The 24,603-nt window shown below is 38.2% G+C and overlaps 2 protein-coding genes across 2 annotated transcripts in view; one reads left to right on the plus strand and one right to left on the minus strand.

The window, feature by feature from the left end:
* The window catches only part of Erap1 (endoplasmic reticulum aminopeptidase 1), a gene marked incomplete in the record, with an annotated part of 32,161 nt that extends 21,611 nt beyond the window's left edge, over window positions 1-10,550 (plus strand). The window contains 9 exon segments of the mRNA XM_013513048.1: window positions 1-155; window positions 2,083-2,162; window positions 2,658-2,841; window positions 4,154-4,310; window positions 4,946-5,130; window positions 5,912-6,073; window positions 6,556-6,696; window positions 7,240-7,321; window positions 9,387-10,550. Of these exon segments, the coding sequence (XP_013368502.1) occupies window positions 1-155; window positions 2,083-2,162; window positions 2,658-2,841; window positions 4,154-4,310; window positions 4,946-5,130; window positions 5,912-6,073; window positions 6,556-6,696; window positions 7,240-7,321; window positions 9,387-9,542 (1,302 nt within the window).
* Window positions 10,551-10,780: 230 nt separating this feature from the next.
* The window catches only part of Cast (calpastatin), a gene marked incomplete in the record, with an annotated part of 114,191 nt that continues 100,368 nt past the window's right edge, over window positions 10,781-24,603 (minus strand). The window contains 8 exon segments of the mRNA XM_013512987.1: window positions 10,781-12,829; window positions 13,559-13,648; window positions 15,432-15,503; window positions 17,849-17,941; window positions 18,558-18,602; window positions 19,849-19,941; window positions 21,597-21,701; window positions 24,428-24,526. Coding sequence (XP_013368441.1) covers window positions 13,574-13,648; window positions 15,432-15,503; window positions 17,849-17,941; window positions 18,558-18,602; window positions 19,849-19,941; window positions 21,597-21,701; window positions 24,428-24,526 — 582 coding nt within the window.

The raw sequence follows: 24,603 nt of genomic DNA on the forward strand, positions 1-24,603 counted from the left end.
CACTGGCGTCAGGAAACTGTGGACGTGAAGGCCATGATGAACACCTGGACGCTGCAGAAGGGCTTTCCCCTGATAACCATCACAGTGAGAGGGAGGAACGTGCACATGAAGCAGGAACACTACATGAAGGGCTCTGACGGTGCCCCAGAAACTGGGTAATGTTATAGAGTAAGACTCATCTCGTTGCCTAGGTAACGTCTGCCTGTTAGAATAAATCTTACTTTTGAAATACCATCCTAAAATATTTCAGTTGAATCTGTATGTCCTGTATCTGCCTATATCTCAAAAGGATTAAGGAAGCTTTAAGTTTGGTTAGTCTCAGGAAAGCTAAAATCCTAGGTAATTATTTTAACATTCTCATGTTTTATAGTTTAATAGAATGTAATTTCCAGTTACTGGCTTGAAATTAGCTCCGATTGAAGCAACTACCACCACATTACGATAGTGTGTGGCATGTAGGTTGGAGCTAAGGACAAAAAAGTTTAGATGTTTCTTGGAATTACAAGAGACCCAATTCCCTTCTTTGGAGGAGAGCTTGGGAGCCTGAGTTAGAATCTGAAGCTGTCAGCTTAATGCCACAGAAGGATATCGTTAAAATGAGATGCTGCAACTTGATTGACGTGGGATAGGCTTTGTGCAAAAAAATTTGTTTCATCTTGAAATAATTTTAGGCTTATGGAGAAGTTGTGAGAATAGTCCAAAGAATTTCCATGTATGTTTTATCCAGATATATGATAACTCTTGATCACAATTGGTTTATCTTTCTCTCTCTCTCTCTCTCTCTCTCTCTCTCTCTCTCTCTCTCATACATGCACACACGGTTTTTTAACTGTGTAACAGTGAGATGGAGACAATACACAATTAGAATGTTCACTTATATAGTCACAGTACAATTATCAAAAATTGGGACATAAACTCTACACAATAGAATTATTTGACCTATAAACTCTGTTCAGTTGTTCCAGTTTTCCTAAAAATATCTTTAAATGAAAATAGAAAAAAACTCTCTACTTGAATATAGGCTCAATTTTCTTTTCTTTTATAGGCTCAGTTTTTATGTCATTTTGGTTTTTTTGTCTGAAACAATTTTTTCAGTTTTCCTTTCAATTTTTCCCCCACATTTTCAAAGAGTAAAAGCCAGTTATTTCATGTGATCTCCTTCAACATGTTTTCCACCGTTTCTTCATGACCAGATTCAGGTTGTTCCTTGTAGGCAAGAATTGCACCAAGGTGATATTGTGTCCTTCCCAGTATATTATTTGGGAGGTATGATAGACATTGTGAAATGATAGGAAAACACTCAAGGGAAAAGGGCAACTGGGATGTGGGAAAAGAGAAGGGAAAGAAGGAGAAATTTTGTATGTATGTATATACAGGATAGTTAACATAGTTGTTCTACTGTCTTCTATTTCTTTGCTGAAAGAAACTGTCAATGAGTCCTTGATTGATCAATATTGCATGTCTCTATTCATGAGAAACCACTTTGAAGATATCAATATGTAATACAACAAGCAGTGTTAATTTCCTACCACTTCGCTTGTAACTCTGTATTGTCTGTACTGTTCTTTTGCTATTTTGTAAAAGGTTATTTGTCTGTTAATGTTTTCCTCCTTTTATTTTTAAAATAAAAACACACACACACAAAAAAAATTCAGATGGGAGCTCATTACCTTCTAATAATATTTGAGACAGGTTGAATATACATTTCTCAGGATTAAAATAGTTTATTATTCATAGGTTTTGAATCATAGCGGAATAGCCATGATGGTTCTGCCATTTACTCTGTAATAAAGACAAATAAATAATAAAATATAAGAAAAACAAAACAAAAAGATGCCAACTTATGCAGTTACTGGTGGTCACTGTTTTAAATTAGGTCTCAGGTCACTGGTGACCATTCCCTTGAATTTAAATTCCTAACTCCACTCAAGGAGTCCAAGAAGGATGTGTAGTGCCCAAACTGGAAAATGGACTCATTCTGAGACCTTGACTATAATAGTTTTGATACCATCTTGTTCTAAACTAGCCATAGCTACTTGTTGAATGAATCAAAAATGAAAATTCATCCCTCCTTTCTTTCAGGTACCTATGGCATGTTCCACTGACATTCATCACAAGCAAGTCAGACTCGGTCCAGAGATTTTTGCTGAAAACAAAGACAGGTAATTTATTGTGAAGATAGCTGGGTTATTCAAAGAAGAAGTGTAGAGACATGTAGGATTTAAATAGTAAATGTCTTTTGCTATTTATTTAGGTAAAAAGAGAAGGGACTAGGTTAAAAATGTTGCCTGGTTTTAAAAAAGAATGGCCAATATAATTCTAGGTAGAAATTAGGACAGTTGACTTAGAGTGCTAAAAACAAGGGATTACCAGGGAAAACTCATTATTCTGTTAATATTACGAGGGTATATCGTATGGATGGCCAGAAATGTGGTTGCATTGTTTCCACAGATCTATAAATCTCACAAAATCGTTGTCTAAAACTAGTGTTGGTTCTTGTCTCTTGGGTTGCTGTTGTCTGGTTTCTGAAAGATGTAAGTGAATTTAATTTGTTCAGCATTAAACTCTTCTCTAGTTTCTCTGTCCAGCCTCAGATCAGGAAAACCTTCCTGAGTCGAGGGAGTAAAATGAGCTACGATTTATTTTATTTGCTCTAGATGTGCTCATCCTCCCAGAAGCAGTGGAATGGATCAAATTTAATGTGGGAATGAATGGCTATTACATTGTGCATTACGAGGATGATGGATGGGATTCCTTGACTAGCCTCTTAAAAACGACGCACACAGCGATCAGCAGTAATGATCGGGCCAGTCTCATTAACAATGCCTTTCAGCTTGTCAGGTAATATGAGCTGCACAAAGTTGTGGTTTCCTTCTGAAAGCAGCTGTTACCGTTCAAATTCTTGATTTCTTAAGATGAAGATGATTGATGGTTGCTAATGAGAAGTTGAAAGGTATTTTCCCTAAATTCTTCTTACAATCTATGTTTGCTTTTACCTTGGGATTAACCTCTTGTCTGTGACTGCTAGGTGACTTGAAGTATAGAATCTATATTTTAATCTTCCTCATTCCCAACTCAGATTGGACCGAGATACATGTAAAATCCAGGAGACAATATCCAAGTGAGACCCATGCCCCATCCCTCAAGCCTTGTTCTCCAAGTTTCTTTGGCCTGCCATATTGGATCAGGTTTCTCCCATGCTGGGGCTACAACCATCTTGAAACCTTTTTAGAAGACTAAGTAACCTAGACCCCAGATGTTTGGTACATCTCTTGGATGAAAGGAGACATTTAAAACAAGTGCAAAAAACCAAACCAACCAAACAGCAAAAAAAGCCCTTTAGACACCCAAATTTCACAGCATTTTAAAGGAATCTAGCTCATCAAATTTGGCCCCATCAAATGACCTTCATGTGGCTGAGAATAGCAGGAACAGGATCTGTTTTGTCCCCTCCCATAACAATGGTTTTAAGGAACTCCTTTCCACACCTAAAATTTAAACCTTTTCACTCTTTAGGCATAATAAGGGTAGCTTTATAATTCTCAGCTCTCTGTCCTTCTGCCCTGAATATTGAGTTCTTAGAACGTCTAATACCAGACTGTACCTTCCAATGTGGCAAAAAGCACAGGGGAAGAAGGTAGGGGTTGTATATCTAGCTGTTTCTTTCTGCTGAAAAAATTCCTCTGTGGAGCATATTTCTGCTTGAATCTTAGAGGGTTTTATGTTTGCTTATATAAGCACATATCCTACCACTGAGGTTTTTAATATCAGCCCTCTGCTGTGAAGGATTTCTATGTATATTCAGTGTCTTTTTGAAATGGAAGTACTCATACTTTTGCTGAATGCAGGCTTTCTGACAGGCTTCCTGAAGCCCTGTGAACTACCCTCATTACCCTGGAAGTTCTGATCACAACCCAATGCATTCTAGGGGACGTTTGTGGATGTCCTTCCATTTCATCTTAATCCCAGCTGGCTCTGTTATTAAAAAAATTCTTCCCCAGTGTAATCTTGGCCAGATGTTAGGTGCGGTAGAAAGATACTAAGGTAGAGGTCATTGTTTGATGGAAGATGGATACAATATACTTTGCAGCCAAAAGTTGATTTCCTGGATTTTGTTTTAATCCTGTAAGTAACCATGGTGTCTTTTGGTCAGCATTGGAAAGCTCTCCATTGAGAAAGCCTTGGATCTAACCCTGTACTTGAAACATGAAACTGAAATCATGCCCGTGTTCCAAGGGTTGCATGAGTTGATTCCTATGTATAAGTTAATGGAGAAGAGAGATATGATTGAAGTGGAAACTCAATTCAAGGTAAAAGCCTGAATATAAACAGCTGAGTTATAGAATCATGGCTTGCTTTTACTGTGTATGAAAAAGGTGCTTACCATTGTGTATGTACGTATGTATGCATATGGGAAAAACAAATACACATTTAGTGTTTGGATTAATAAGCAAAGGCTTCTATTTTATTTATCACTAAAATAAAATGGTAGTGTTAAATTCTGTACTTAATTTTCATGGATTTTTATTCCCCTTTTATTTCATTTTACTTCTCTAATATGATCACTACTATTAAGATTTTCTGGAACTGTTCATGGTGCTAAGATAGTACTAAGAGGCACAAACTTGTTATTCTTGACAAAGTGTCATGAAGTTTTTGCACACTTTGCTCTCAAAATTTAGTCCTGCAACTGTTGCTTTTAGCTTGAGAATGGCACTTCATCCTGATTTTAAGTTGATAGGCTGTCTTTACCAGAGATTGTTATGCAATACTACAATCTTTATTTCTTGTTCTGATCCCTTTTATAATTCAATATGAACAGGCCTGCACACTTTAAAAGAGTTGGACTAAACTTTAAAAGTTGAGTACTGGGCTATAATAAAAATGAAATGAGCTGTGACAATACTCATGACACCTGTCACTGTCCCACGGTCTACCCCCTCAGGCCTTCCTCATCAGGCTGCTGAGGAACCTCATTGATAAGCAGACCTGGACAGATGATGGCTCGGTCTCTGAGCGGATGCTTCGGAGTCAGCTCCTCCTGCTGGCCTGTGTGCGCCAGTATGAGCCCTGTGTGCGGAGGGCAGAAGGCTATTTCAGAAAGTGGAAGGAATCCAATGGAAACCTGAGGTCAGTCCCTACTGAAGAGCTCATTTGTTGATGTAAGGGTGTCTTTTTGTTTACCATCACTGGTATTAACCGCTGGAAAAAAAACAAAAGGTGTAAACAAGTCTTCCCTACTTCATTTTGGTGGGAGCAGGGGGATAAATTGCTTTTTAAGATTTATCTATGTATCTGTCAACTTTCTGTTTTAAGAAATGCTAGTAGGTGAGTCAGGTATCTGGGGAGTTAGACCTGGATCACAATAATTCCCATTTTGAATCGCCACCACAAAATCTTACTGTGTCTCCAAAGTCCCTACCACTGTAAAGCAAGGTAGGATTTACCTTATGCAGAAATCTATTCTTGTAATAATTCAGTCATTTTGTATTTGGAGCTGAAACCCCACGAAAGACAATTTATTCCAAAAACCTACAGGCTTCCACTCAAAAGAAATGCTCACAGGCAGTGGTTCTATTAGATTTCTGTCTTGTGTTCATGGAGAAAGTTTTGAGCTGTTTGGATTTCTTTTTGCTTGAAAGTTGACCACCTGTGGTCAGTCAACATTATTAAAATGTTAGAAATACTGGTATTTATGAGTGACCGCTCACATTAAGGTTTGGAGAAAGCTGCTTAAAATCTAATCTGAGCTATTTTTCCCTCATCTCTTTTCATAGAAGGTCACTGAAGGAAAGCAGCAGTTTTTGTTTATGTTTCCAGGCATGCTTCATCAGTTCATAATCGGTCAGCATTATGGCTCTAAATGCACATTCTGGACCTCAGGTTCTCAGGGGTTTGTTCTTTCCCACAGCCTGCCTATCGACGTGACCTTGGCAGTGTTTGCTGTGGGGGCCCAGAACACCGATGGATGGGATTTTCTTTTTAGTAAATATCAGTCTTCTTTATCCAGTACCGAGAAAAGCCAAATTGAATTTGCCCTGTGTGTAAGCCAAAATAAGGAAAAGCTTCAGTGGTGAGTCATTCATTCATGTTCATGTGGCCAAGGGAAATTAGGTCTGATCATTCTGGCATCGGTTTTTGTTCTCTTGGCCAGGAATTGCCTATTATGTGGAACATTTGTGCAAGTGGGCACACATCTAGTGAGAATAGCAAATAATTAGGGAGAACCAGGTGTTAGGAAAAATACTTAAAGACATTTATATTGTGTATCTTTAAAGCAATAACATACTTGATATATTTACTAGAGTTCTATTAACTATTCTTTTGAGCAAATTAGGGAATATACAAGAATAGGTATTATAAATGACATACAACTGTTAGTTTTTATTATTATGTAGCTATAGTGGGTCTATCAGGACTCTGGTTACCAATTTACCTGTTTGGCTTTTTTACTGGCAGACTGGGTTTTTTCCTTTACAAGTTATTTTACTGTACTCTTTTATAACTTTTTCATCACCTACTCATTGGTAACAGCTCTTGTCTTTATCATCACAGGTTACTAGATCAAAGTTTTAAGGGAGATATAATAAAAACTCAGGAGTTTCCACATATTCTTACATTCATCGGCGGAAACCCAGTGGGATATCCATTGGCCTGGCAGTTTCTGAGGGAGAACTGGAATAAACTTGTACAAAAGTAAGTAGGACCAAAAATGTGCTGGGATTGGATAAGTTCTTTAAACTTGCTGTGTTTTAATGTTGATGCTTATAAAAGAATAGTAATAGTCTAAAAGAAGTTTTTTGATTGAAGATACGAAGTAGAGGTACTTAGAATATCTTTATTAACAACAAAGCCCTAATTTGGTGCTAACTAATGAGGCTAGATGGTAACGTTTTCCTTTCCACTGGGCCTCGTCTCACATCCACTGGCTTACCCGAAGCCTCCCTCTTTCTAGGTCAGTCCTGCTCTTCTTAGCACTCTTGCATCTGCCTTTATCCAACTCTTGTAGCACTCCTGCATTTATCATTCTTTTGGGTACTTAATAATTTATTCAGCAGCTGGGCATGTAACATATTTTACAATAAGGTCTTAACCCAATGGAAGATAGAGATCATATTTTATATCTTTTTCATGCTTAATCAGTTTTTAGCTAAATGCTATTGCAGATGTGAGGTGCTTAACAATATATGTTGAATGCATAAGTATTTCCCAACTCATTTTGACAACTTCCATTTCAAGGTTTGAACTTGGATCAAATTCCATAGCCCACATGGTAATGGGAACAACAAACCGATTCTCTACCAGAACGCGACTTGCAGAGGTAAAGAGAGAAGGAAATAATTTTTTTCCTTTTATACTTAAGTCTGAAGACAAAATGCTCAAAAGTGAGATGACTTAGATGTGAATTTCATTCATTTATTTGTGGATTCCATGGTACTGAGATAAACAAAATTCAGTTGCAGATGAACTAGTGGAAACCGTACCTATTCTTGGCCATGTTAATGGTTGTTTGTTCTGCCATTAAAAAATGACTTGAGACAATTGGTCCTTGTTTAAAGATGTTCAAAGTGAACTTTGAAGGTACAAGTGACTGAAGTTAGTCACCCAGTGATTGTGAAAGAGGCAAGTCTGGAATCTAGGTTCTTCGTTATCCAAGTCCATGGTCTTCTTTTCTTTTCACTTATCGTACCTACCATCTACTTTCAGACATAGTCTTATGTATCTTATAAAAGCCATCTATGAAATATTTTTTTTCCATCTATAAAATGATAACATGAAGAATAAAACACTCTGTAATGAACAGGAGAGGTAACTAGATGAAGGAGTTTGATGATCATGATTGCAATGATACCCTAAATTTAATCAAAAAGCTTAATAGCAATCAAGCCAAAATGAGAAATTAGTACGTTATTCTCATTATCAGAAAAAGTGAACTTGAAATATATAGGTACTCTACAAAAGCAGAGTTTCCTCTAGTCCTAAACTGCTCTTTTTGCACAGAAAACGTCCTCCGAGAGGCCGGTTTGAATCAGTTGTATAATTGAGACGCTGCATTTTGTGAGGCAGATGAGGACAGAAGAGACAGTGTTGGGTCAGGAAAAGGTCTGAGAGCTGGAGCTCCTACAGCTTGTGTGGAAAGTCTGCTTTTAGTGGTGTTAGCATGATGGGTTTAAGAATTAATGAAGTATTTGACAATTAGGGAAATTATCCATGTGGTCTGAATTACTGATGGTGTGAGGGCCCAAAGTGATTTGGAATTGATGGGGAATTAATCTCAGGCTCCGGAGGGTACAACAGTAGGCTGCCTGAATGCAAGGTGGAGCAGGGAGAGGAGGTGTATTCTGGGTCCTCCAGCAGAGGCCATGCTGTCAGCAATTTGAGAAGTTGTATTAAATGTAATATAAAACAACCCTGGATCATTGAAAATTGGAATTTGATCTTTCCAAAGCCCACTTTTACCCTTACCTCCTACTCCTAACCTCATAAAATGGTATTATGACATGGATTTTTAAGGAATTTGCTCTCTGGAATCCATGCTGAATAAATAATGTGTTTTGGCTTACACTTGTTTCCTGACTACGAAATCAAAGTTGATGGACAAATGCTGTGAAATTTGTGGGAAAGGTTAAGAACCCCGTAAGGTGAAACAAAATAGTATAATCCTCAGTGCTGTGCAAAGTTAGCGTGTCCCTCGTGTAAGCTTAAGGGGTTTGAGTATCCAGAGAAAAAAAAAGAACAAAGACATTTTTGAGGAGACAGCCAGCAGTCTCTTATCTCTTTAAAACCATGGAGAACTTCTTGTAGATTTTATCTGGAGAGAACAATACATGGATTGTGAATTAGGATAAAAATTTGGCAAGGTTTGGGGTCTTACCACTATAACTTGCTAAGAACCCCATTCCCTACAGTGTTTCCATAATAACATGCAAGGCCAGGCCCATGGAGAAAGGCTGCATTTATGTGTCTGAAATTGTTTTGTTTGGCAAAGAAGATCCTGTGCACATTTTGATTTTTAGATATCATGTTTTAAAAAAATTAAGTTTGCATCTGTGTGTATAGAACAGAATACACATTAAATAGACACACTCAATTAAACCTTAATTATAAAATGGTAAACAGTGGAGCCTTTTAAAGTCTGGGAACTGTGAATAAATAAAAGAGCTGCAAAGAAAAAATACAAAAGCCTGACATCACGAGCCATGAATGCATTTCATATAGCTCAAGCTTATGTGCACATAATCATAACCAGACACCTGGCTCTGCTTTCTATGGAGAATTTTGACAAATTCTGGGATTCTGGCTTCAGTTTTCTTTTTAACTTGCTTTAGTAACATTTGCTTACTGTGATAAATTAATTTTTTAAAAATCCATTTTCTCCTTCCAAGGTGAAAGGATTCTTCTACTCTTTGGAAGGAAATGGCTCTCAGCTCCGCTGTGTCCAGCAAACTATTGAAACCATCGAGGAAAACATACGTTGGATGGATAAGAATTTTGATAGAATCAGAGTGTGGCTGCAACACGAAAAGCCTGAACTGCTGTAAACAACCATATCTTGCTAAGTTCTCATGATCCGTATCACCCAAATTTTGTTGAATGTGAATATTTTCAAACTAGAGATTTTTTTTTTTTTTGCTACAGCTGAAGATACTCCTCTTCCCTTCAACTCTATCCTTTAAGCATTTCTGTGAAAAGACTGGCCATCAGTATTTCCATCTATGGACTATTGCTTTCACTTACAGGTGTTGCCCTGCAATGTAAACACAACTAGTGCGCTCTCTACTACGGAGGGGTAAAGCGCTTTATTCTGCTCACTTTTTGTTGTACATTTAAACCCTGCAGTGTTCACATCCCTCAAGCCCTGTATGTCTGCAATTCATGTGCTGTTTCCTCAGTGCCCTTAGAAAAGCCAGTCGTGAAGAACACCGAGTGCCTGGATCAATCGCTAATAAGGGAGGCAGCTACCTGGAGCTCTCCACATGTGCCGTCCACCCTCTCTTCCTTGCTTCACGTCCCGATGCTGATCTGTGGAGCCCAAGCCATCAGGTTTCCTTGCCCTCTGGATACTGGTCAGTGGAGAGCCCCAAGAGTTTATCTCTTCTGGAAGAGAGAGGGCATTTATGCCCACAGGAAACACCTTTCATTTAAAGTTGTACTGGAGAGCTTTTAAGGGAGATGATATTTTCTCTCTCAGCTCCTCACCTGGCCTATTTTTTTTAATTCCTTAAAAACTCATTATTGGCATTTATTGCCAGTACATAATTGCAGAGTCACCAGCCGGTGATAATATATTATGAAACAAAATATTTGCTTATAATAGACATAGAGAAGACAAGATAGTCTACAGTTCTGAATTGAAGTCTTACATAGGAATTTGTGAATAGACGCATAAATTTCAAGGCAAAACAATATGACTAATATGAAAAATGTCAAAACGTGTTTGCTCTAATACACTGGAATAGATTGGCTTTTACACAATTCCATTTTTATACCCAGTGCGTGGTTGATGGTTTGAGAAATGAAAATAAAAACAAATCACTTGTGATTTCTTACCCAGTCTAGTTTACTTCTTTAAAAAATGCACAGCCAGTTGTGTGTGGTGGCGCATGCCTGTAATCCCAGTACTTGGGAGGCTGAGGCAGGAGGACTGTTGCAAGTTTGAGGCAGCCTGGGCTACAAAGTGAGCTCAAGGCCAGCCTGAACTGCACAGTGAGACACTGTCTCAAAAAGACCAAGAAAAAAAAAAAAAAAAAGAAAGAAAAGAAAAAATGCACAGCCAAGATTTTAATGTAAAATACTTTGCTTTAATTGTATTTTGTATCTTGATTAGTGAAACAAAAATACTGACTTTCAGTTTGGGTCACCTGAGGAGTCTATCTTCATTACTTTTGAAAAGCCCATTTCTACACAGAGGTAATCTTGCCAACACAACGTGCAGAAACCATTTTGGTAATAAACAATTGTTTACTTTTAAGCAGGTATTTGCAATTATTTTCTCCTTACTTTTGGACAAGAGTAAAAGGACTACTTTAGATCCTATAGCTTACTTCAGTTACCAGGAGTTACTAGCAAACGGCCATCTTGAAGATATTTTTAATAAAATAAGGAAGGCATATTGATACACCTTAAACACTTACAGGTGTTCTCAACTCTCTGGAGTCTAGTATGTCATTTAAAAATCCTTTTCTCTGTGCATGGAAATTAGTACTCCCGCAACCTTACTCTTGTAAACACATCTGTCAGTGTTAAAGGTTTCAGTCTTTTTTTCTTTTTTAAATTAAAAAAAGGGAATAACTATACTACTCGAATAGAAAGATTAAGTACATAATTAAAATTCCTCAGGAAGAGTGTTTTTCTTCTTATGAGAGCTTTGACAATAATGTAATAACTGTTTCTTGAATGGGATAGAGACTTAACAAGGTGGTGTGTGAAGTCTCCTCTGTTTGTACTGAGCTGTAGAGAGTAGTTTTAGGGAGTATCAGCGAACGCTGGTATCTGTTATGAGCGGTGTTACTATTTTCGCTTGCTTCCGTTAGACAGTACTGGTGATATTAAGTTTACTGAAGTTATCGAAGGCCTAACAAAGGCTGTAAATTGCTACTAAGGAGGGCTGTGCTCTCTAGAAACAAGAAATTTTGATTCTCTTATCATGTGTACCTCACATCTTTTCCCACATTCGCTGCCAGGAAGTAAAGATGAAATTAATTATTTATCAAAATCGCATCAATGATACCAGTACAATGCTCATAAACTATTTATTCATAAAGATTGGAAAAGCCCTTAGGAGCTCTTGGCTATCAGAGACTAGTTCTTAAGCTTCGAGGTGAGGGGAAGCAGATTTTATATATATATATATATATACATACCATATATGGTATATATACTCTGTCTCTCTCTCTCTCTCTCTCTATATATATATATGGTAAACTTAACTTCCATAAAATCAGATAAACAGTGCAAAGACTAATATGGGAGATGGCTCCAAGCAAATGACTGCTGTTCAGGTTTTACGTAGAGAATAGAAAACGGCATTTAATACCATGGTAAACAAACAGAGTTCAAGACATATGCATATCCAAAGGATTAAATTTTCTCATTTATGAAACTTGCCACATTACCTGGCCTATCATTTTGCTTTTCTTGGGACTTGTTCCAGTCTGAGTGTGTTTTGTTTGAGTACGCAGAAGTGCTCACCCCTGGCAAAGAAGAATGCAAACTAAAAAGGAGATTGTTGCTTCCTGGTTTGTCCAGGTCATCTGTTATTCATTTATTATTAGCAGCCCAAGAGGAGATATGTGCCGAATGTACAGTATCTTATATTTGAATTATAAACATAAACCCGAAGAAACATCAGATATACTTCAAAAGCTCAAGAGGAAAGGGGGTAATAAGAAACCAGAACATTGACAAATGTTTAGAGCACTGTTTTCCAAAAGCTAAAAAAAAAAACAACAAAAAAAAGTGCAATCTGAAAATACTAATGAGATTTATAGGCACTGTGTGTAGAATGTGCAAAAGTTTGCAATGTTTTTCTATTTTTTTGGTGTTGCTTTAGTAAACTATCAAATATATTTCTTACAAATATAAAGCTTCCTTTTCCAACTGAAGGCAATTTTTAAAAATTCAGTTCATCAATACTCAATACAGTAGCACAGGTGAACCAGACAAATTCATTTTCCTTCTGGAAAAGAACAACAAACCAACGTTTTTGATGTCAAAACCCTTAACAAGTATCACTGTTTGGAAGCCACCCAGGAAACTTTTCTGTTGCCAATGCCTTTTGCTTTTCAAAAGTCACCATCCACCAGCTGAAGATTTTATGTGCAGATACCTTGAAAATTTCAAAGAAAAAAAATCCAGTGAATCATTTGATACGTAGTTTTTATGGTAACAAGCATGGAAAATGTACTACTTAGCAAAAGCACTGTATACAGACAATAATGCTGTATGAAACTAGGGGTATACTGATAATAGAATCTTTAAATTTTAGGAAAAATCTTGGAGTTCTAATTAGTACGTCTCCCTCTTAGCAGGAAGTAAAAATGGATTATGATAAGAGAGCTGAACGTGGTTGAACCTATATTTTGATTTCTTTTAGACTCTGGTCAGTAGCAAGTAGTAATATGCTTTTAGGGCTTAGGGTGAGACTTCCCCTCCCTGAAGATTTAGATAAGGACCCCTCTCTCAAAGTGGATCCCAGAGATTCCTTCATCTTTTGGATGCTTCCTGGTTTAGAAGGAATCAAACACACTAGAATAAATTAGAATCAAATACAGTAGTGTACTTTCCAACACTGGGACAAAATTCAGTGGCCAATCTTTTCCTTTACTTCTATTCTAAAAACTCCTGCCATTTTCACCCAAGTCTAAAGACTACTTCTCCCCGTTCTTAGACTCCTTCTTTCCCATGTTGGAATTTATGGTAACATTAACTGAGGACATTTTACTAAAAGTTGTAATATGCTAATTCTGCAGGCAAAGAGGTGGACTTCCTTTCTTTTCCCATAACAAAGGCCAGGAAAAGGCAGAGTGTCTTCACTTATGACAAACACCCAACTTACCAGATAATGTAAACTTTATCTTGTTTTTTTATCATCATCTCTTTTTGTGCTTTTTTCATCATCTTTTGGCTTGGGACCTTCCTCCGTTTTCTAAGAAGGGAAAGCAAAACCGTAAGTGAGGTCCTTTTTTTCCGAAGTGTTAAAAAAGTGATCCACAAGAGAAGGTTTATGAGAAGATACTCCTTTGTCATAAGGCTTCTCACAATTAAAGGGGCAGAAGACAGCAGCCAGTGGAGGAGAATTAAGACGGTCCTTTCTAAGTTTCTCCTCTTCATTTGACCAAAGCACTGTGTATTCTTCCCCCTCAAGTTTCTAAGGTAAAAATAATCTTAAAAATAATCAGCCTAAATTTCAAATTCTAAATTTAATTCCTAAGAAAGGCCTATGTAGGTAATTTTTTAAAAATGCACAGCTATTCTTGGATAGGAGTGTTTCATCTTTCTCCAGTGATCCATCCTTTTCCTATATTCAGGGATATGGGTGCTCAGTTAATGCACTCATTATATATAGTGATTATGGTTTCTATTTCTTATTAAGAGATTGATAAACTACTTTGTTATAACTAAACATAAACAAGTATTTCACATACTTGAGATATAATGGCATAAGCAACTGTCAATTATCAATCATGTTTCTTATGTCTTTTATGGAATCCATTACAAGATTTCATTATCTTGCTTTTAAGAGTTTTAATGCAATTTGACTGTAGTTTTTTAAAGCTATACCTCTAATTTCTTTTTTTTTCTCCAGTACTGGGAATCGAACTCACGACCTTGTGCTCGCCAGGCAGGCGCTGTGCCGCTGAGCTAAATCCCCAGCCCCATCTAATTTCTTATAATACAGGATCACAGTTATAACCACTGAGTAGCCCGTTCTTGAATTGGAAGGGATATAGAAATTGTCTAGTCCACTGTCCACTTCTGACCACAGCTTCAGTAACTTTAATACAGGATGCTCCCAAATGTTGCACTCCATTAATGCCAAATCTAAGACTTAAACTGGATCCTATCATTTTCATTCATTAGTTTTCCTTCTACTTTCTAGAGGAACATAAAAAATTACATAGTGCTCTGTTGGATGTTGACTGTTCTGCAAAGATCCATCGGTGAAAGGATCCATCCTCGAGGTGGCATTATTGGAAGATGCCATGATGTTTAGGAGGTAGCGCCTCATGGGAGTCCTTTAAGCCACTGGGGCTTGCCTCAAAGAGGACTGTGGTATCCCCTCTCTTCCTCCTTGTTCCCTGGCTTATGAAGTGAGCAGTGTGTTCTGCCTCCCACCAGATATGCTGCCTCACCAGAGGACCAAAGCAGTGGGGCCCATCAATCAGGGACTGAGCCCTCCCCAAATCATGAGCTGAAATGAAACTTTTCTCTGCCTTGTTTTGGGTATTCATTAAAATGATGGAAATCTAAGTAATACATGAACTAGTAGTCCTATTACGTATGAATCTCCTCGGGTGCTGTCTAATGATACACTGGACCATAGAAACTAATATCTCCCCTGATTTTATATACTACCTTCCATGCTTTAAAATTTATATAAATCACATACTTGGAAAATAGTGTAGTAAGAGACGGAAATGCAGGCAACTTGAATTGTACTAAGAACACTTGTTTAGATTTTTAAAGTACTAGGTACTTAGAAAAAATATATATGTAAAATACACACCCCCACACATATACACACCCACACAAACATATATTGTTTTAAAAATTCATTTCAGTAGTGAAGGATGCCAGGGAACAGGTAGCGTTTAAATATCTTTTATTTTCAATAGCTTAGAACAAGAAACTAGATTACGAACAGGATAAATCCCATTTCCATGTCATTCCTGAACTACTTTGCTGTGCATTTGTTGCCCCACATTTACCTTTGCCGAATCCTTTGCTTTATTTCCATTCTTGGGTGCCTTCGAACCAGAAGCACCCTTCTTGCTCTTGTCCTAAAGCAAAGGAAATGTAGTAAAGCTACTGTTAGCATCAGTCCATCTAGCAATTAACGACTGGCTGCAGCCAAATTAAACTATTCTTTGTTGTAGCCCGTAGAGCTCCAATTTAATTAAATAATATTTCAGTCACTATTTTTTAAACAATAGTGAATATACACAAAGGTGTTTAAGACAGGAGATAAAAAGGCTAAGTAGGAAACTGTGGATCACACCAGTACTCTGTTAATTGCTGTGACAGGTGATTCACCCAGGCCCTATTCTGGTCACTAAAATGGAACTTATCCATTATCAAAAAGACAAGAGATAACAAGTGTTGGTGAAGGTGTGGCAAAAAGAGGACCCAAGCACTGCTTGGAGGGAAGTGAGGTTCCTAAGGAAATTGAAAATGAAATGATCATGCAATCTAGAAATTCCTGCTCTGGGTATACACCTAAAGAAAAAAAAGGATTAAAAAAGGATAAAATGGAAACAAAGCTTTGTAAATGAGGAGAGGAAGCGTGGTTGAAGGGATGGGAGGGGATGGGAAAGAAAGAAAAGGAAACAGGATACATCATGCATAGGTAAAAATCCCCTGTGATGAATATGATCATTGTATATACCTAAATTGTACCAATAAACTTAATAAAAAAATTTTAAGGAGGGAATATCATCATCTTATACAGATATCTGCAGTCTCATGTTCATTGCAGTATTATTTACAATGGCAAAAAATATGGAAATGAACTCAGTATACTTAGGTGGATGAATTTTGAGGCTATATATATATATATACATCCTATTCAGTCTTTAAAAAGGAGATCCTGCCACTTGCCACAGCATGGATGCATCCAGAAGTGCTGGTGCTAAATGAAATGTGTCAGACACAGACAGAAAAATATTGCCTGATCTCACTTACAAAACAATAAAAAGTTCTCAAATACACAGATGGATAATACCACAGCGGTTACCATAGGCAAGGCAAAGCGAGAAGGCACTGCAGAGATGAAAAGTCACAGGAAACAAAACAGCAGCAAAGTAGGATGAGCAAGTCTAGAGATCTAATGTGCACTATCAAGACTAAGGTTGAAAATTATATTGTATTAGACTTTTATTCAGTAAATAGATTTTTAGCTTCTCTCATCTCAAAAAAGCAGGAGAAGCAGATGTTAACTGCTCCACTAGAGCAATCATTTTACTGTCTATGTGTGTTCCATAACACCATGTTGTAAACCTCAAACACACACACACACACACACACACAAACTGTCCAGAGCTTGTCTCTATTAGACTGACATTTATGTGCCAATAAACTAAACCAAGACATTGTTTTCAGTGTTATGGTGGAGAAATGTAACAATAAAAATGATGGCAAAGAGTTGGAATAGGTAATGTATAAAAATAAAGCCCATTTACTAAATAATGCTATTATTTAGAAGTTTCCAGGAATGCGAAATAGGAAGCCAAAGTGGTCTAGAAATGAGGTCACCCACTAAGGAAGCACTGCCAACAGCTGGGAGCTGTGCTTAACAACAGCTCAGACGATAGGAGGCTGAGATGTGCAGAATTTACTCTTCTGAAAACAAGCAGGATACTCCTTTCACTTCCTCTATCTAATGTACGAGGGTGTGGTTAATAAATAAAATCCCCACGGTTGTTGAATTACACATTTCGTTTCCCACTCACATTTAATCGCATGTTTTGAGCACCTAGTAAATACCAGGCATTCTGCTAAGAAGTCAAAGACTCATCACTACAGCAGATCAGCACAGCTAAGGGCTGCAGTAGACATGTGATGACAGGAAACCACGCACAGCGAATGTGAGAGGGAGGCTGCTTAGCTCGGCCTGGGGAGGGAGGGTGGTGAGAGAAGTCTTCTGAAGAAGCAGCTGCTTGAAAAGGGCCCTAAGAGATGAGGAAGAGTCAGCCAGCTGGGCCAAAAGGAAAAGGGAAGGAAACCCCAGAGGACCAACGAGCAGGAGAGAGCCTAGGGAATCAGGGAGTATGGTAATTGCAGATGAGCGGTTCCTGTCACGTTACAGTATTGTAACATCACAATATGGCAATGTAAGGTGGTAGCTCTGGAAATTCTAAAGCAATGTGGAAAACGTGATGAAATGATGTTAAGCCACGTGCTACAAATGGACAACCTTGTAAAACACACCTGCAGGGAAAGACAAGGGAAATGTACCAAACAATACTGCGTGTAGGGTGGTGGAATTATAGATGCTTTTTCTTTTCTCTATTTTTAGGTTCTCTATAATATTCAATTCATTCTAGTTTAAAATTACATACATGTGTACACTCACAGAAACCCCCCCCCTGTGTATTTCAGAGAAAGTTCACATGAAGAAGCACTCTACCTTTGTTGTGTTCTGTGAGGTTTCTGCCGTGGAGGGACAGCTGTCCAGATCTCCTGAGAGGACATCAATGGGGTCTTTGTCATCTGAAGGCTTCTGAGATATTAACAGAAATAACCATCATGAAGAAGCGCGAGGAAAATGCTACAGGGCCCCTTTTCCCACATCACTTAAAAATTAAAGATGTATGATTAAGAAAAAGTCTTGCCAACGTTCTTTGCCTTACAGAAACATAAAGGAGACAATAAAACATGAACATTTTAGCAACTTTATTTTCTTCTACTCTTTAACACAGGTATTCTCACCTGCAAAATAATACTCCTGCCTTCTAGGGCTTTGGTGAGTAAGAAATAACAGATCAGTAGTGCACATACACTTATACGCATAACTTGGTATACAGGACCAAGCACAAGGGAGGCGTTCAATACATTTCAGTTTTTTTAAAAGAGAAAAGTAAAAGATAGTATGAAACGGGGTAGATCTTTTGTAAATAGGAAGGGGACTAGGAGATGGACAGAAAGGGGTGGAAGGGGGAGGGAACATAAAAAGAATTAAGATGTGTAATGTACATGCACCAGCTATCCACAAGAATGTGACGTATGCACCAAAAACATGTAGTAATAAAGATACAATTTTTAAAAAAAAAATTTAAAATGCTAAATAAAGCTATTAATCAGAAAATCTCATGGAAACATGATACTATGGTATTTACCTTTGATTCTTTTGATTTCTCTGTAGGTGGCTTTGCTGGTTGTTTCTTAAAAACAAGGCAGACAACTGGTTAAACACAGATCTTTTTAAAGATTTACTTAGGTATAGTCAGTATTCATAAAGGCTGTTATGCAATAATGACTTCGGTAAGATGGAATTGAGATTTGTAGTAACTGATAAAGCTGCCTCTGTGCCATTTTTCTACTGGTTCAGTTTAACCCAGTAACCATTTTAGTAGCTTTAGGGGGAAATGTAAGGGTCTGGTCTTAGAAGTAACACAGACCCTAGAAGCGTTCTGCCATCAGGGGTTATAATTTATAAATCTATTTAAAATATTACAAAAGATACCTGTGTTTTCATGGCTAAACTTACTACACTTGGAAAAGTTCTGAAGATTATTTTCACACAAGATTGAAAATACAAGCCAGGGATTTTCCTGTCTTCAAAGGCAACAGCGTTAAGGAACACATTCCCCAAAGATTACAAGCTGGATGAGGTAGTTCTGGCAGAGCAGGGAGGATCTTAGCAGGATGCAGAATTACTGTCTCAGGGAATACTTAATGCAGTCCAGGAGAACTGACAGCACCCACCACAAGAACCAGTTCAGAAAGAGAAGGATATAACTCAGACTTCTTTTGATTTCATACACAGTCCCGGAGAGGATTATTTATGAAGTCAGAAGTAGGATAGGAGAAATACGAAGCAGGGGGAAGGTTGACCTATGAAAATTGGGTTTCCATGTTAAGGACGAAGAGTCAGGGGGACTTTTTGACAGTGAAGCAGGACTTGTGACTATGGATACGGTGTTGCCTGTCCTCACGCTGTGTCGTGCTGGTGGTGGTAGAGGAAGAGGGAGACCTGGGTGGTCTTGGAGTTGCCATATTTATTTGTCCTATTAAGTATCCCAGCAGGAGCCCCTTCTCTGCTCTCCTTAGAGACTGTGCCCTTTGAAATCCCTTGGCTGTGGTTATTTTTATAGCCTTTTCTTGAAACAATAATTCTTCTCTCTACATTTCTAGGAATCATTATTAAGCATCAGCAAATACCTGGCCATAAGTCAACTCTGTTTATACCACAGTGTCCAACATATGAATATAAAATGGTATTTGCTCAAATAAATATTACCAGAAATCTAGAGAGCCTGCTGGTCGCCGCTGGGGGCACGCTAAAAGCAGTCAGTCGTAATGCACTATGTTACTGCTTAAGAGTGCATCTTCTCCTCATTTTAATGGAGGGTTTAAATTAAAAAGATTTGTCGCATCAGCCCAGGTGAGTCATTCGCCCCGATTTACCTTCCCATCACTGTCCAGGAGGTGTCTGTATTCGGGTGGGATAGTGTCATCTCTTTCCCCCAGCTTGTCTCTGTGTTCAGCCTTAGCTTTTTCCTGGAAACATCACCAATATAATTACCCTTCATTTCCTTCTTCACACAGAAAATCCTTCATCCTCAGCATTTATTGTACTTTTCTGAGGCAAAACATATGGTTTGTTTTCATTTTTTAAGCAATGGAACAGCAAAATGGACGACAAGAGACAATTGGTGAGAAAAGCATAAACCCCCACGTTCCTATATGCCATCCCATAGGTGTAATATTTCTACTTGTGTTTTAAATTGAAATGAAGGCTTAACTAATTGTCCTCAGAAAGTATGCTAAGAAATGTTTTTGGCCGGGCATGATGGCGCATGCCTGTAATGCCAGCACTCAGGTGGCTGTGGCAGGGGGATCGCTTTGAGTTCGAGGCCAGCTTGGGCCACAAAGTGAGTTCACAGCTGGCCTGAACTGTGCAGTAAAACCTGTCTCAAAAAGCCAAAACAAACAAAAAAAAAAGTTTTTTTTTTAAAAAGACAAAAAGTACAAAATTTTTTTTTTTTTCTTTTTCTATTTGAGTTTCACTTTTCAAATGAAAACTCAGGTCACTGTATCTTGACATATACAGACATATTTATTATGTGAGTATTTTAAGCAATATTGAAGGAGCAGGATCCCAGCAAATCTGAATGGATATGTTGGCTAGGCTGCTGGTAATAAGCCATGTCACCCCAGCATTCCCACCTATGAGGCCCCACTGGTTTCTGGCCCAGATTTTGTGGTGCTCTCTACCCTGTGCCAGTGGAGTACAGATTTATTTTCCTGCATTGTTATAATTTTACTTTTCAAATACAGGTGAATTTCACATCAATATTTTTATGATAACCATAGAATCAAGATCTAAGGAGGCTTGAAAGGTCACTGGGATACTGATTTGCCTGGCCAGACAATTAATTATCTCTTGATTCCAAACCATGACCCAGAGAGCTGAAATGGATTGCTAAGTACTGTGTACTATTTAGCGTAAAGAACATTATTTATTGTATAAAATACATGGAGTTAACTGTGTTCTTTCAGACATATATCTAGCCCAACATCTCTCTTTCAAAGGTTGAACTCATTTAGGGAGACATGCACAGAAAGCTACCGGGGAAACCAAGTATGTGATCTCTGCCACTACAAATACAGGACGTGTCCACTTAAAAGATTCATATGTACGTGCATCATGTACATGATGCCCTTATAGATAAGACCAGGGAAAGTTGTTTTTTTTTTTCTCTTTTTGAGACAGGGTCTCGATATGCAGCTCAGGCTGGCCTTGAGCTCACTTTGTAGCCCAGGCTGGTCATGAACTTGAAACAATCCTCCTTCCTCAGTCTCCCGAGTGCTGGGATTATAGGTTTGCGCCACCACATCCGGCCAAGACCAGGTAAAGTTAATGTAGGAAGATAATAAAATTAAGAAAGCACAGCTCTTCTTCTCCATCATTACAAAGTCTGTTCTCATAAACAAGACATTTGCCTGTAATGGGGCCTGTGTGACAAACATCATCCTCAGTGAGACATAAAGAAATCTACATAAATCACAGAGCAGGGAAAAGGTGAGACTTAAGTTGCCCAACTGTTTGATATTTCAAACAGTCAAAAGTGTCTTTTTTCTTTTCTGTTAAAGGTAGGGTATTTTATGCTGCAAAAACCTTAAAGTTGCACTCATTAGTGAATTTCCTTTACCTTTACTTTATCCTCCATCGGTTTGTTCTCGTCTGGGTCAGGCTGCCTTTGCCCAAGACTGTCAGAGAGTTTATCCAAAGCATCATCGAGTTCTTTGTCCCTCTTCTAGAAAGTAAGCAGTTCTGGATCAGTCACTGGTTGGCCAAACTGGATCAGAAGGAAATCAGCCCAGTAACCCCATCTTTTAGGAGAGGTTTACTAGAAGAGCAAGACATCCGGGAATGTGACAAGGTGGAATGCAGGGTCTAAGAAGTGCTGCCAGTGAAAAGGGGAAAGAGCAGCAGCCGCTGTAAATGTAACAATAGGGTTGGAGGACAAACGCCATCTACCGGCCAGCTCAGCTCAGCTCCCTGGCGACTATCGCCCGCCAGCCTGTGGACATCTCAGTGGCAGTGACGTCGGGGCCACATTCCAACAAGAGACCTTGTGGAGATCACCTAGAGGTCCCAAACTGACAGAACCAATCTTTCTTATTTTTATGAAAGATTTTTTTTTTCTTTTTTTTTTGTCTTTTTGAGTCAGCGTCTCGCTATGCAGTTCAGCCTGGCCTTGAGCTCACTTTGTAGCCCAGGCTGGTCTCGAACTCACAATGATCCTCCTGCCTCAGCCTCCCAAGTGCTGGGTTTACAGGCATGTGCCACCATGCCCAGCTTCTTTCTTATTTTTAAATGAAACATGACAAGAAAAACTGGGTATGATAATCCTATGATGTTGTTAAGTGTTTAGCAAGCAGAACTTTTCAAAAGAGGATGAACATTTCTTTGGCTTTATGAGTACACTCCCAGACAAGATCCCAAACGGCACATTTTGTTAAGTAGAGCAAGATCAAATACAGGCTGCGGGAAGCCCTAGAAGCCAGCACCCAACACCTGCATAAACACAAAACCTCAGAGACAATCTGGTATCACTGAAGTAGAGAAGGCTTCTCTGTCACATTAGAGATAAGGGGCTTTAAAAGACTGAAGAAAATTTGTGGACAGGTAGGCAATCTAAAATAATTTATTTCCCTGAACAGTTGCTTACTGTATGATTCAGGTGGGGTATTTAATCTCCCTGAGCTTAAATTTCCTGAGTTGTGAGTAATAATAATACTTAAAGTCGATGAGAGGATTTTATGTTGACACTCAGTAAATTATACATTATTACTAATAGTATTATACCAAAATCCCAAGAATATTTTCAAGATATTTTTCAAATACAATGTACCCAAAATGTTGACTTCTATGTTTGTATGAACAGTGTTTAATGTCTACATTATACAAGACACCTTGCTGGGTTCTATTCAACATTGCATAGAACTTCCCAGTTATTTTAAGTTTCATCCAGTTTTAGTTGGTGCCCAAGGAAATTGTCTGGATAAACAGGTAGGATTTTTTTTTTTTTTTTTTTAGGAAACAAGCTAGCTCACAGAAGCTAGATCTGCTGTCTGGAGTCACGTTGTTAAAAAGTGGAAGGGGACCCAGAGCTTCACACTGAGAACATACAGAGCTTTTTCCTGTTGTGCTCAATCAGAGTCAAAATTTTCCATGTCCTTCCAAATAAGGTTTTCCTGTTGGGTGATTTCACTGTACAGCTCTTTAAACAATGTCATTGCTGGTGATGGTCTAATACTCCACAAAAGAAAACTCACAGGAATTATGATAGTTTGGTTGACTCTTTGATACTTGAGTATATTTATTCAAATAAAGCTTTTTACCTAGTTTTGTTGACATCGTCAAATAAAACTAACTAAAATGAGACACTCTGTTAGGAAAAGTGATATGAGAAGCATCATTCTAAAGGTTATTACTCATTCCTTCTTCTTGTTGAATAGGGACTTTTGTCATTGTGGATATGTTCACACACACCCAACACCCCCCCACACACACATGCGCGCACACACACACGGCGCTTTGCTGGCTTAAATTCCTCACTAGAGTCCAGGCTCATAGCTGCTAATGGTGGAGGTACCTGGGGCCCAGTCTGGACTGTGTCAGCAATGTCTCTGGATATTTTCAGATGATCCTGAGCTGACCCAGCGAGATGAAAAACCCCCCAGAATCTCAAACGATAGCACTAAGTAAGCTTTGATGCTACATCAAAAAGAAAGGAAGCACAGATGACTTCATGACAGCAAGTTCATTCATCTCCATCTAGCAAACACGGCGCTGTTCTCAACCAGAGACGATGGGGATCTGGTGGAGGGAAACCCCCTTATCTTTTGATGTGCTTTGGAGAATGTGTAATTTGGCACTGCACAGATAATTAATCAAGAGAGTCTGGAAGAGCTTCGGTCCCATAGCCTTGCCTCAGAACATGTAAATAATTAAGACAGCATTGATGCTTATGTTTCTCTATTGCTAGCATGAAAATGACACATTTTTACTGGTATGAATGAGAGAAAAACAACACCATTTCACGAAATGTTTGGAAATAATTTTGGAGATGCTCGAAGACTAAATCATTTCATAAAATAAAGTGAAACTGGATTGAAAATCGTAGGGTGTGAGAAATAATAAAGAAATCAATTATCAAGAAAGGCAAGACATTTTTAAAATCTAGTACTTCAATATACACATGATACTTGTTCCGCATTTGCAATTCTAATAAAGCAACAGTATTATTAAGTTTCTTGACTGTGAGTAATACGTATATGTATATATTTCCATTTAATCATTTTGCATATATTTTCTACCATCTCCCTACATCATAAATCGAAGCTCTTCTGAAATGGAAGGTACCTGATCTTTCTGAGAATGTGTATTTTACTTGTTCTGAGCAGCTATCCTACTTCTTCCTTGTTGCAGCTGCTAGAATAAATATTTATCTCCCAAATAAGACAGGACACTTACCGCAGTGTCTGGGGGCGGCCCTGCCAAGTGGGTGCTTGAAGCCGGGGTTTGGGAAACCACTTCAGAGATGGCAGCAGAAAGTTTAGCATCGTCGAATTTCTTTCATTAAAAAAAAATGATCAGTAATATGTTGTATAGAACATTATGCACACAATACCATCACTTGAAATATAACT

Source organism: Chinchilla lanigera, unplaced genomic scaffold (genome assembly GCF_000276665.1).
Source record: "Chinchilla lanigera isolate Chin_1 unplaced genomic scaffold, ChiLan1.0 scaffold00017, whole genome shotgun sequence".
Classification (NCBI taxonomy): Eukaryota; Metazoa; Chordata; class Mammalia; order Rodentia; family Chinchillidae; genus Chinchilla; species Chinchilla lanigera.